The 12,378-nt window shown below is 40.4% G+C and overlaps 1 protein-coding gene across 7 annotated transcripts in view; it reads right to left on the bottom strand.

Moving 5' to 3' along the window:
- PTPRM (protein tyrosine phosphatase receptor type M) overlaps positions 1 to 12,378 on the bottom strand; it is a 732,676-nt gene that overhangs the window by 181,108 nt on the left and 539,190 nt on the right. For 4 of the 7 annotated variants that reach the window (XM_027766562.1, XM_027766563.1, XM_006164012.3 and 1 more), the window contains 2 exons: positions 7,494 to 7,505; positions 6,556 to 6,743 (listed from right to left, as the gene is read on the bottom strand). In XM_027766562.1, the coding sequence (XP_027622363.1) occupies positions 6,556 to 6,743; positions 7,494 to 7,505 (200 nt within the window). The remainder of the gene's footprint in view (positions 1 to 6,555; positions 6,744 to 7,493; positions 7,506 to 12,378) is intronic. The other 3 variants (XM_027766560.1, XM_027766561.1, XM_006164011.3) reach the window with 1 other exon arrangement.

Here is a 12,378-nt window from a genome sequence, read left to right as displayed (position 1 = left end):
TAAACTTTCGTACTTCAGTGTGCTATCTTGAACAAATAGAATAGTACCACCTGTGGGACAGCTGGTGGCACAGCAGAGGTGTAGTGGTCTGCAGTACTGGACCACAGGGGAAGGTCCACATTTACATCCCTGGGCCTCTCTCTACCTGGAGGTGCTCACATACCCCCTGATCTGGGCTGGTTAAGGCTGGGGGCAGATCGTGGTGTGGAGACCTCATTGGGGTGCTCCCCCATGTCTCTCTATTACTCTTTCTCATGGAAGAAATAAGTGAATAAACTTAAAGAAGAAAAAAGAGAAAAACTACCATGCGTGCTTTTCAGTCCATCCTATTAGGAAGTAGTTTTCAAGGACTCTCTTTCCTTTATCTTTTCTTTACAGTTCTAGTAGCACATATTCTTTTGGAATAATATAGCTGTTTTTTCATTTAATGTTAATATCTTTCTGCTTAGATCCCCCAAGGAACTTGGGATCAGCTCAAAAATCCAGGAGTAAACAAGGCCCCTTGGAGATCAGTGAGGGGGGAAAACTCATGTCCAGCTATGCAGGGTGGCTAATGTCTCATACATGACCAGTATTCTACCACTCACAGTCTTCACAGTACTGGGGCAAGAGACACAGCAAGGGGCACAACACTCTCGCGGCTAGGAAAGGGTCTCCTGGTTCAGCGCACAGCTGCACAGTCAAAGTAAATCTCCCTTTTCTGCTCCAGGTGACAAAGGCCCAGAAGTCTGCAGGACCTGGTAGCCGAGGCCTGCATTGTCCCTCTTGAGTGCAATGATCTCTTTTTTCCATTTATGGGGAAACTACATCATTTTCCCCAGGGGTTAGCACAGCCTGGCCTTTGCTTGTCTCTCACAGCAACATAAACAAACTTGCCCTTTCCGTTTGGTCTTTCTCCTGAGATCCCTGAACCACTCTCTGCTGACAACATGCCATTTTCTGTTCAATTCAGCATGTTTGCTTCTTTATTGTGATTCATGTTTGAGTTTCTTTTGAATCAAATTATTGCATCTCCCTGATGAAATGTGCCATATGACTATCTCGTTAGAACAAAATCAAATAACACATTTGCACCGAGTGCTGTTTGGTCTCATCCCCACCGCATGTTCCCCTCTTGTTTGGCCACACTTCTGTCGGCTACTTGATCGGTAATGAATCCTACCAATGTTTGGGCCAATACTCAGACATTGTTGTCTTGGAAAATATAAAGAAGAACCGGTTGAAATGAGGTCAACAGAGAGAAAGACACTATTTCAAAAATATTTTACTACCTGGATGACTGGTTACAAGGATTGAAGAAAACCAGAAAAACCAAATGGATGATTATGCTGAATCACAGCGACAACTAGAGCCAGTCTTTATGTTTTACCCCAGAAATGCTTGAATACTAAAGTCACTCATTGCTCTAACAAATCTTGAAGCCAAAAGTTCCACAGCATTTTTTAAAGGTTTTTTCTTCCATGAGCAAGGGAGACAGAGACAGAGACAGAGAGAGAGAGAGAGAGAGAGAGAGAGAGAGAGATGGAGAAATAGCATCCCCTACAGGGTCTCAACTCTACCATCACATCCATCTTCAGCTAACCCTGGATCATGGGCATGCATTTGCCTGGCCACTCAAGAGGTCTCTGGGGGAGAACCCCAAACCTTCCCATGTAGGCCAGCATCACTCTGTACCACCACCTGGCCCTTCCATAACATTTTAAAGCACACTAGAGCAATATAACTCCTAAGATAATTCTTCAGTAATGACATTATATCTCTCCCCTACCCTTTTAAATGTATTGATTATTACCTCTCAAGCAATTACTATGTTTCTCACACAAATGATTTTTAAAACTGGAGCTATTCACATTAAACAAATCACATCTAAGCATGGGCATAGGCCTCCTGCCATCTGAGTCTTTCTTGTCTTCTCACTGCTTCCAGAATGACATCTGAACTTCTAAGAGTGACTTCCACGGCTCTTTGTGATTGGCGCCTTGACTGCCTTGTGCCCTGGCTGCTCCCGTGACTCAGCACAGACTCCTTGTTATTGCCCAGTACTTCCCATTCTCTCACTCTTGTGTCTATCTGGAACACCTCTCTCTTTCACATTCTTTGGCCAATACGTATTCATCTGTGGAGGAAAACTTATTCCTGCCCAGGCCAGCTCACTGCCTTCCACTGGCCTTCAAAGTAGCCCTGTATGTTGCTCTAGGGACTTGTGGGATTTGACCAGATGTTCTGCAGGTGCTAACTTTGCTGCTTCCTCCTGCATGAAGCTCTTGAGGGCAGGGAGATGTGCTTCTCTGTATGCCCAAGCACAGAGCACAGGATAATGTTTGTTAAATTAAATTCTCCTCCAAATTCTATTTTGTTAAAGACACCAATACAACCAGTTCTTTTTTAAAAAGACAATTCTGTGGTCTATAGTTATACACGAGATCGTCAAAAAGTTAATGGAAAATGCATGTTGTATAAAAACTACACATGAGTTTCAAATATTTGCATTAAAAACTCATATCTTGGGGACCAGCAGTTAGTGTAATGGCTATGTCGCTGGACTCCTATGTAGTCGACCGTGGTTTGAGTCCTGGACCCGGTGGCTTAAACTCACGCCAGGCACATGTGCGTGCATGCCCAAGATCCTGAGAGGAAAATGGAGGAGAAGGGATTGCACCCTGGGGGGTGATTTCTCGCTTTTTGTCTCTCTGTCTCTGTCCTTCTGGAGAGTACATGCGCCCTATAGCGAAAACCTCTAAAAAAAAATAACAACAAAAAACCAAACTTATATCTTGGTCTATTCTCCACAACTGTTTTGAGGCCTCTTCATATTACTCTTTAAAACTTTCCTAACTTAGGGAGTAGCATGTGCTGTGATAGTTAAAGTGCTGGACTCTAGCATGATGGACCATGGTTTGAATCCTAGACCTGGAGGCTTGAAATCAAGCTGGGAGCATATATATGTGTGTGCCCAAGCTCTCGAGAAGAGAATGGAGGAGAAGAGACTGTGGTGTAGTCATCTTCCTGGGGGGTGATTTCTCACTGTCCCTCCCTCTGTTTCTCTCTGGTGAGTGCACACACTCTGGAAAAAAAAACTAAAAATAATGAAACAAACAAAATGAAACTTTCCTAACTTAGACATAAAAATACTGTTTCAGCAATAATGGGTGTCAGCATGCATTTTTCTCAGTTTTTAAGCTCTTGATCCACAGAATGAAACCTATCTATTTTTATTTTAATAGGAATTTTTTGTGATATATAATACATGGTAAAGAAAACATTTAGCCTGATAGATAAAGCTAAAAGTACCAACCCCTTTCCATAATGAGTGGCTTAATTTAGCTTCAGATGCTTCACACAAGAAATGACAGAGATGTCCTGAAAGCTCAATGTCACATAGTTTCCCTTCAAAGAACATGGTGTGAACTTGCTTTCTTCAGTCTCACTGTAAATTGGTATCTTTCCTTCTGATAGCTAACACTGCTCAAGCTCTTACTCTCAATTGTGTCATCCTCTGGCAAAAGGACTCTCACCAGATATTGCCCCTGTACCTTAGACCTCCAAATTATGAGCTGGAAAAAAAAATCTTTAATAAAAGTTACCCAGATTCAGGCAATTCTGTTATTAGCAATAGAATGGACCAAAGAAGCTTCCTAGGGTTAGAGAATAAAAGCTTCCTGAAGTTAGAGAAAGTAAAGCATGAGGATTAGCAGCCTGGGACTGTAATTCTCAGAAATTTGGTTGTGTCTCCATAAATATTGAGCACGTAATGAATGAAATGGCACATGCTTCTGAGGAGGTATCTCCTTCTGCTTGCAGGTATCTCGTGGGTTTACCCATCATCATGGCTCCTCATGTCCTACTCCCTCTGTCCCATCCCCAATATCAGTGGCATCATCCTATGAGTGGAGTGTGGAGGTGGGGGTGTATAGGATGATTACTAATAGAATTTTCCATTTCATATTCCTCCTAATAATTGCTTCTGTTTTTTTCCTGCTTTCTTTTCTAAAATATGTTATATTTTAAGTAAATTTATTTATTTCTTCTGAGAGAGAGAGAGAGAGAGAGAGAGAGAGAGAGACAGCATCTCCAACATAGTCTTCACATTGTCAATACCTCCCCTCCCACTGCCCCACAGTCTCAGCTGGCCCAGATCATAGGTGTGGATGTACTCATCCTGAGCATTCAGGGATATCCAGGGACACGAACCTAGGACCTTTCCCACATGGATCCAGTCGCATTACTACTGTGCCTTACTACGTGCCACTACCTGGCTCTGGTTCTAGTATATGCTCTTTTTCATCTATTCCTTTCCCCTCTTCTTTCATTTAAACAAGCAAACAAAAACAAAATCCCTAATAGTGGCTTTGGCATTTAAAGTATTTTTCTTTTTACAATTCTCTGTAATCATTTCATAGCTAGAATGGGAAAAAAGTTTATTAAAATATAATTAATTCGGGGCCAACAGGCAGCGTAGTAGTTAAGGTGCTGAACTTTCACATGGCCAACTGTGGGTGAAGTTCTGGACCTGGAGGCTTGAAAAATCACGCCAGGCTCATGTGTGTGCATGCCCAAAATCTTAAGAAGTGATTAGAAGAGAAGAAACTGCAGTTTGACCACTTTCCCCGGGGTGATTTCTCACTTTCCCTCTCATTGTCTCTCTGTCTCTCTGCAGTGAGTACACATGCCCTATGGCAAAAACCTTAAGATATATATATATACACACACACACACACACACACACACACACACATACATACACACACACACACATTTAACAGTACATTTTATTTCAGGGTATAACATTTCTCAATGAGTTGTCAGTCACAACAATGACTAGAATATTTTAGTTTACACAGAGGATCATAATGGAAAATAATTTTTTTCATACTTTCAAATATGCACCATCTATAGAATTATAGAAAGTCTGAGGGTAGGTATTTATTAAATAGCCCATGAAAAATTGGACTCAAGTTATTTTATGAATTGTTATCTGAGCCTAGAACTAATCTCTTTGACATTAACATCTTTAATAAACATTTGAGAAATATCTACATTCAGAATATTGGCTAGAACTAAGACATCATCCCTATTCATTAGGCTCATATTTTCTCAATAACCTAATTTTGTCTTTCATAAGATATTAATGCTTTTGGAAGTCTTACTCTTAATCCTATTAATTCCTAAGCTAGCCTTTAAAAGTACATGAGGAAATATGCAAAGGCAGTCAATTTCACTGAATTATACATTGAGCTGCTGAAGGTAAATCTAAGAATTTCAGGGTTGCTAAACGGCAGAACTTATCTGAAAATATTTTCTGGACTGAAATCAAAACCTCGGGGTATGGTTTGGATCAGTTTCCTTGGCGCTGCAGTCTTCTGAACTGAGGTCGAGGCAACTCACCAGCTCGCACGTGTTGGCAGAGCTGTTTATTTGTCTGCGTTGGACCCAGGGCCTAATCTGAACAGAAGAGAGCAGGGGCACAACCACCACCGGCACCATGTGTTTCTTGGACTGCCATAATGAATCTTGGATAATCAAGCTTGGAAAGAGAGCTAGACCCAAGATAAGGCAGCATCTGGGGCGTAAAATTAAGTGTCGTGTGTGTACTCACAAGTGTACTCACAAGGAAAGAAAGAAACAAGGTTTGAAGCCTGAAGGCTATGTAGGTGTTAGAAATTTATTTTTAAAATATTCTAAGTCCAGGTAGGATGGTTCCCATTACAGCTAGGAAGGTAGACATAAGACCAGACAGATATTCTAAGAGTTTAAAAGTCACATAGCAATATACTTCTATTTTTATTCTGAGTAAACATGCTACTCTACCTTCATCAATGACTGCAAACTAATTTTAGCAACATCAAAAATGACCCAATCTCCTGCCTTACTACCCCCTGTACCCACCCACACACACCCTCAAGTGAAAGTATGCTTCTTTGAATCAGACTTCAGCTCAGTTACTTCTCTTCAATTCCTGAATGACCTTCCAACAGAACTAACTAATGGAGGCTGTGAAGAGGGTAAACCCCACATATTATGTATAGTAGGAGAATATCACCATTCCTGGAAATATCCCTGACAGCTGTCCCCACCAGACTCCAGTATAGCAGCATGCTTTCTGGGCTGGCGGGACAATAACAGCTGTCACAGCCATGACAATAGCCAGTGCCTTTACTAATCTCCACCACATGACATTGCTGGTTAGTCTATAATTGCTTTAAGTGGGCAGTTTCTTCCTGAGATAACTACTGCAAAATTATTAGAATTTATAATCTTATTTAATTACAGGAAAAGCCAAGGAAGGTGATCAAGAATGGGGAGAAGAAGAGAGCCTGGTAGGACTCTGTTTTCATTACATATTTATGGAATAAGGTAAAAGATGACGTGTTCTTCCTTTTTGCTCCTATCAAGTCCTAGTAAGTCTTCTCACCACATGGAAATGGATCCATGTATGAGATCACCTGGTCCCTCTCTGGCATCTCTCATGGGGTTCCTCTGGCTTGTTGCACACGTGGGAAGCACCATACCTGGCACAGTGTCAGGAAGAAGCCCTGGCACGAAGCTTGTGCTCACCTCATATTCCTCCTTGAAGCCGTAGCCCTCAGCGCACTTCATCTGTGTGATGTGTTGCAGGAGGTCTGCCACCCGGATAGCGGGGTGAAGCTGCCCAGTCTGGTAGGGTACATCGGCTGGCTCGCGCTTCTTGTAAGTGTGTGACTGCACCAAGCTGCTGGTATCACTGGCCATCGTATGGGTTTCATCTAGGAAAAGAAGGCCCAGGAGAAAATGAGAGAGAACCAATGGGATTTACCACTGGGATCACTGAGAAGCTAAGAAGCTTGCCGCTGACATCCCCTCAACCTATGGCGGCAATAGTCCCTAGGATGGCTCAGCAAAAAAGAAAAGTTAAATGTTTAGGAATTTACATGGGATCAGCAATACTGATAGGAATGAGGCAGACATCTTTTCTTTTTTCTTTCTTTCCTTTATTTTTACAAAGCAGTCCAAACGATATTATTACTTTCACAACGCTAATTGATAAGAGCCTTTTAGCCTTCTGGAGCTAAAGTTTGTAGAAGTTTCGATCTGAAACTTCTCAAGACCTGCTGCAAAGCCAGTCTTATATTCTTTCAAACATTAGTTAACTAGTTGGTATGAGGATGTGAATAAACTCTGTACAAATGTTCTGTGAGCAAAATAAAAGTGCACAAAATGGTTTGGCTTACAAAGCTAGCAATGGAAATGTGGACTTCATATGTGAAATCAACGAGCGGAAAAACAAAAGAAAACTTAGTCTGGGGATCATGTTTTGATGAGTCACTTTGCATGCTCCGGCATCGGTAAGCTTGACAAAATATTGTGGAACAACACATCACACATGGAATGTTCTACCACAGCGAACATGCAGGCCAGCACAGAGCAGCGCCAGCTGGCTTCGTCAGAATCTACAGGTAGGACACAAACACCCACTCCCTCCGCAACTTTTCCATGGGGCAAATCGGGGAACTTACCATTTATTGGCACTTTTAAGAAGATACATATCAGGAGAAAAGAGGAGGAGAAAAAGGAAACAGGGCATAAGCAATAGTACTGTGTGAATAATTACAGGTAGTTTTTATTTTGTGCTTTAATTTTCCAGTTAGGTTTTCTATTCAGAGGTGGTCAGAGGGCAAGGCCTCAATTCCCCCATCATGTTAGGATGGAGGTGTTTAATTTAAGCACTCAATAACAAAAAGGAGGTTAAAATTAGTCTCATAATTGCTTTTCATCCCCCATGAACCAAGTAATGACTAAATAAGTCTTATTTGTATTCAACACATTTTCTCATTTAAATTTCTTGAACAAGTCAACCAAATTGTGCTACAAAATTAATGTCAAAATTTGGTCAAATAAGCCTAAAGAGGCTGTATTTTAATGGAAAACTACTGGTAAATTAGATTAATGAACTGCAGAAATGGTAGCTATTAAAATGTCTTATGCAGGAAAGTGTCATTAGATTAAGAATTCCATATTCTACAGGTTAACTCATTATAATGCTGAATCCCTTAAGCCATTTATGATTGAGGATGGGTATTGTCAAAATATAATGCCCAAGTCACTTAAAATGAGACAATTATATTAAAATTGATTTCAGGTATAAAGAATTTAAACATATAAGAAAGGATATGTTAAATTAAAAAAAAATTACCAGGTTGTGTATCAGAAGGGAATTCAGCTATAGTTTTTAAATATACATATTTTATTTTATTTTTTCTTTTAACTGAGAGGTTCAGCTCCAAAGGAAATTTAGTCCAAGGGTGCTCAGTTAGCTGGGCCTGGTTTGGAAACCTCAGTTCTATCTGCATCGCAAAGCACCTGAGGATGCATGGTATGAAAGGTGGTACACGAGTGTGTAGCTATGTGGCTGTTGCTGAAATGGCACCTGGATCACTACAAGGTGGCTAAAGACACAAAGACAAAATAAAAAAGGGTGGCAAGTTGAGTGTATGAGTTTTTGGTTTCATTTGGATTTGCTTTGAAATTTAGCAATTCCTAGGTTCCCGTCTTATTTTAAAAGTCACACATGAACCTGGACATTTTCACAACAGAGTAGCTTGCTGGCAATGGCCATGCTTTATAAACTGGGATACAGGATCCCTGCTGAAGCACTGAGTCCACTGAGCTTTCAGTTACTCCAGCAGGAAGTTCTGTTCTTTACACTAAAATAAATGGAACATTAATTAGTTTCCCCTCTGTGCCTCTCTCGTTCTCTCAGTTTTGTGCCTTGTGGGATGAATATAATTAACATGCTCTCCATTGTGGGCGGATCTTCTAACTTCCCCTAAATGATTTGGGCCTTCCATCAGGCTACACCAGCAACCTAGTGATGCTCTGATCCCAGGGCTACATATTCTTAGACCTTTTAAACCCCCAGAACAACAAACACTGTCGCTACTGTATTTTTGTCATCCTGTACTGCATCGTGACATCTTGCCCTCAATAACAGTGTGGGTCACATCTTAAAGCATTTAAACACTACCAAGCCCATTAAGTAAAAAAACGAAAAAGCGCTACTACCTAGTACCTGTGTATTGAAAAGGGAATAGGTATCTTGTGTGATATCTGTTATGAAATTAGGTCACTGAAAATATGATAAATTCCTGGTTCCAGAGAAATTTGTGATTAACTGGTTTCCCCTAATGTTTTAAAAAAAGAATTATTGCTGATAAAAAATATCACTTGGTCTTTAATTTCTTATATCTGTTAAAGAAAGATCCAGGTTCTTAAGATTAAAAATAATGTGTAAGAAGAAATCAGAAATAAAGCTTTCACTAATAGTTCTGATGGTTTTCCAAGTACGAAGAATTAATTCTACCTATATTCTTTAATACATTTTTATCTTGAATGCTTAACAAATCAGCTGCAACATCTTGATGTGAAATGGATGTTAAATTTTTGAGGTGAGGGAGGATTCATATGTCTGAGGTAAAGACTTTTTTGGGGGGGGTTTGCAGTAGAGCCTATGTTCTTGCTGGAGACTTCCAGTGAAAGGAAGGGAAAGTAAGAAATCACCCCCCCCCCAGGGAGTTGGTCATATCACAATCCCTTCTCCTCTATTCTCCTCTTGGGATTTAGAGCACGCCAGCACAAGCACTCGGCATGAGTTTTAAGTTGCCAAGTCCAGGACTGGAACCCTGATTGGACACGTGGGAATCTAGCGCCTTAATCACCAAGTCACCTCCGGGTCCCAGTAAAGACATATTTAAGCTCTCTACAGTGTAGGACTGGGTACCTCCGCGTCTGAGTCTAAAAGGTGAAAGTACCGGAGGATGTAATGGGATGAGCTCTGATTCACAACAAAGCCTTCCTTCTTGTCTAAGGTATATTCCTTCTTGCTATGTACACTAGGGAAAAGTGCCAGAGTAGCTTCTCTTCTTTCCATGACTACAAGTGAAAACCACCCAACCCTTATTATGTACTATAAATTCACATTCTTATCACTACAGACATGATCAGTTATTTTGTTGACCTGGTTGACTTATTTTTTACAATGTGCATCATTTTTCTATTTTAATTGTCTGTGCAAAGAACACTTATGAAAAGGATAAAAATGCAGCTTTCTCTTCCTTATTGTTACTATTAAAAGGTGGGAGAGGGGGAGTTTAGTGGGTTGGTTAGTTAGCCCTCAAAGTTCTATCTGCATCGCAAAGCACCTGAGGATGCATGGTATGAAAGGTGGTACACGAGTGTGTAGCTATGTGGCTGTTGCTGAAATGGCACCTGGATCACTACAAGGTGGCTAAAGACACAAAGACAAAATAAAAAAGGGTGGCAAGTTGAGTGTATGAGTTTTTGGTTTCATTTGGATTTGCTTTGAAATTTAGCAATTCCTAGGTTCCCGTCTTATTTTAAAAGTCACACATGAACCTGGACATTTTCACAACAGAGTAGCTTGCTGGCAATGGCCATGCTTTATAAACTGGGATACAGGATCCCTGCTGAAGCACTGAGTCCACTGAGCTTTCAGTTACTCCAGCAGGAAGTTCTGTTCTTTACACTAAAATAAATGGAACATTAATTAGTTTCCCCTCTGTGCCTCTCTCGTTCTCTCAGTTTTGTGCCTTGTGGGATGAATATAATTAACATGCTCTCCATTGTGGGCGGATCTTCTAACTTCCCCTAAATGATTTGGGCCTTCCATCAGGCTACACCAGCAACCTAGTGATGCTCTGATCCCAGGGCTACATATTCTTAGACCTTTTAAACCCCCAGAACAACAAACACTGTCGCTACTGTATTTTTGTCATCCTGTACTGCATCGTGACATCTTGCCCTCAATAACAGTGTGGGTCACATCTTAAAGCATTTAAACACTACCAAGCCCATTAAGTAAAAAAACGAAAAAGCGCTACTACCTAGTACCTGTGTATTGAAAAGGGAATAGGTATCTTGTGTGATATCTGTTATGAAATTAGGTCACTGAAAATATGATAAATTCCTGGTTCCAGAGAAATTTGTGATTAACTGGTTTCCCCTAATGTTTTAAAAAAAGAATTATTGCTGATAAAAAATATCACTTGGTCTTTAATTTCTTATATCTGTTAAAGAAAGATCCAGGTTCTTAAGATTAAAAATAATGTGTAAGAAGAAATCAGAAATAAAGCTTTCACTAATAGTTCTGATGGTTTTCCAAGTACGAAGAATTAATTCTACCTATATTCTTTAATACATTTTTATCTTGAATGCTTAACAAATCAGCTGCAACATCTTGATGTGAAATGGATGTTAAATTTTTGAGGTGAGGGAGGATTCATATGTCTGAGGTAAAGACTTTTTTGGGGGGGGTTTGCAGTAGAGCCTATGTTCTTGCTGGAGACTTCCAGTGAAAGGAAGGGAAAGTAAGAAATCACCCCCCCCCCCAGGGAGTTGGTCATATCACAATCCCTTCTCCTCTATTCTCCTCTTGGGATTTAGAGCACGCCAGCACAAGCACTCGGCATGAGTTTTAAGTTGCCAAGTCCAGGACTGGAACCCTGATTGGACACGTGGGAATCTAGCGCCTTAATCACCAAGTCACCTCCGGGTCCCAGTAAAGACATATTTAAGCTCTCTACAGTGTAGGACTGGGTACCTCCGCGTCTGAGTCTAAAAGGTGAAAGTACCGGAGGATGTAATGGGATGAGCTCTGATTCACAACAAAGCCTTCCTTCTTGTCTAAGGTATATTCCTTCTTGCTATGTACACTAGGGAAAAGTGCCAGAGTAGCTTCTCTTCTTTCCATGACTACAAGTGAAAACCACCCAACCCTTATTATGTACTATAAATTCACATTCTTATCACTACAGACATGATCAGTTATTTTGTTGACCTGGTTGACTTATTTTTTACAATGTGCATCATTTTTCTATTTTAATTGTCTGTGCAAGTCATTTTCTGTAAAGAGGCCTAACCAACTTAAAAAAATGCTGTTAGTGTTCATAATAACAAAGCAGTGACTATAAAAATGATATTTGTTTAATAAGCTTATCTTAATCCTGCTGTGAAATCTGAACATTTACTTCCCTCTGACAATGCATGTCTCAGCCCTCCCCATTCTCAGCTCCCCCAAGGTCAGAGCATCTTCTAGAAGAACCTTGGAATGAATGCTACAGCACACAAAGAAATTGCAAATCTTCTCCTATCAAAAGATTCTGCAAATGTCATTTGCATGTAGATTACATTGTTCTGGTGCCTAAGATTAGCCCATGCCCCTCACTTATGAAAAGGATAAAAATGCAGCTTTCTCTTCCTTATTGTTACTATTAAAAGGTGGGAGAGGGGGAGTTTAGTGGGTTGGTTAGTTAGCCCTCAAAATGTTGCAAAATTCTCAAATTCTGTTTTACATCCATGTTTAAACTTCTGCCTGAGTTCATTTTT

Source organism: Tupaia chinensis, unplaced genomic scaffold, assembly GCF_000334495.1.
Source record: "Tupaia chinensis unplaced genomic scaffold, TupChi_1.0 Scaffold143584_1, whole genome shotgun sequence".
In the NCBI taxonomy this organism is placed as follows: Eukaryota; Metazoa; Chordata; class Mammalia; order Scandentia; family Tupaiidae; genus Tupaia; species Tupaia belangeri.
The sequence above is the reverse complement of the archived record's forward strand: the minus strand, read 5'-3'. Positions and strand labels throughout refer to the sequence as shown.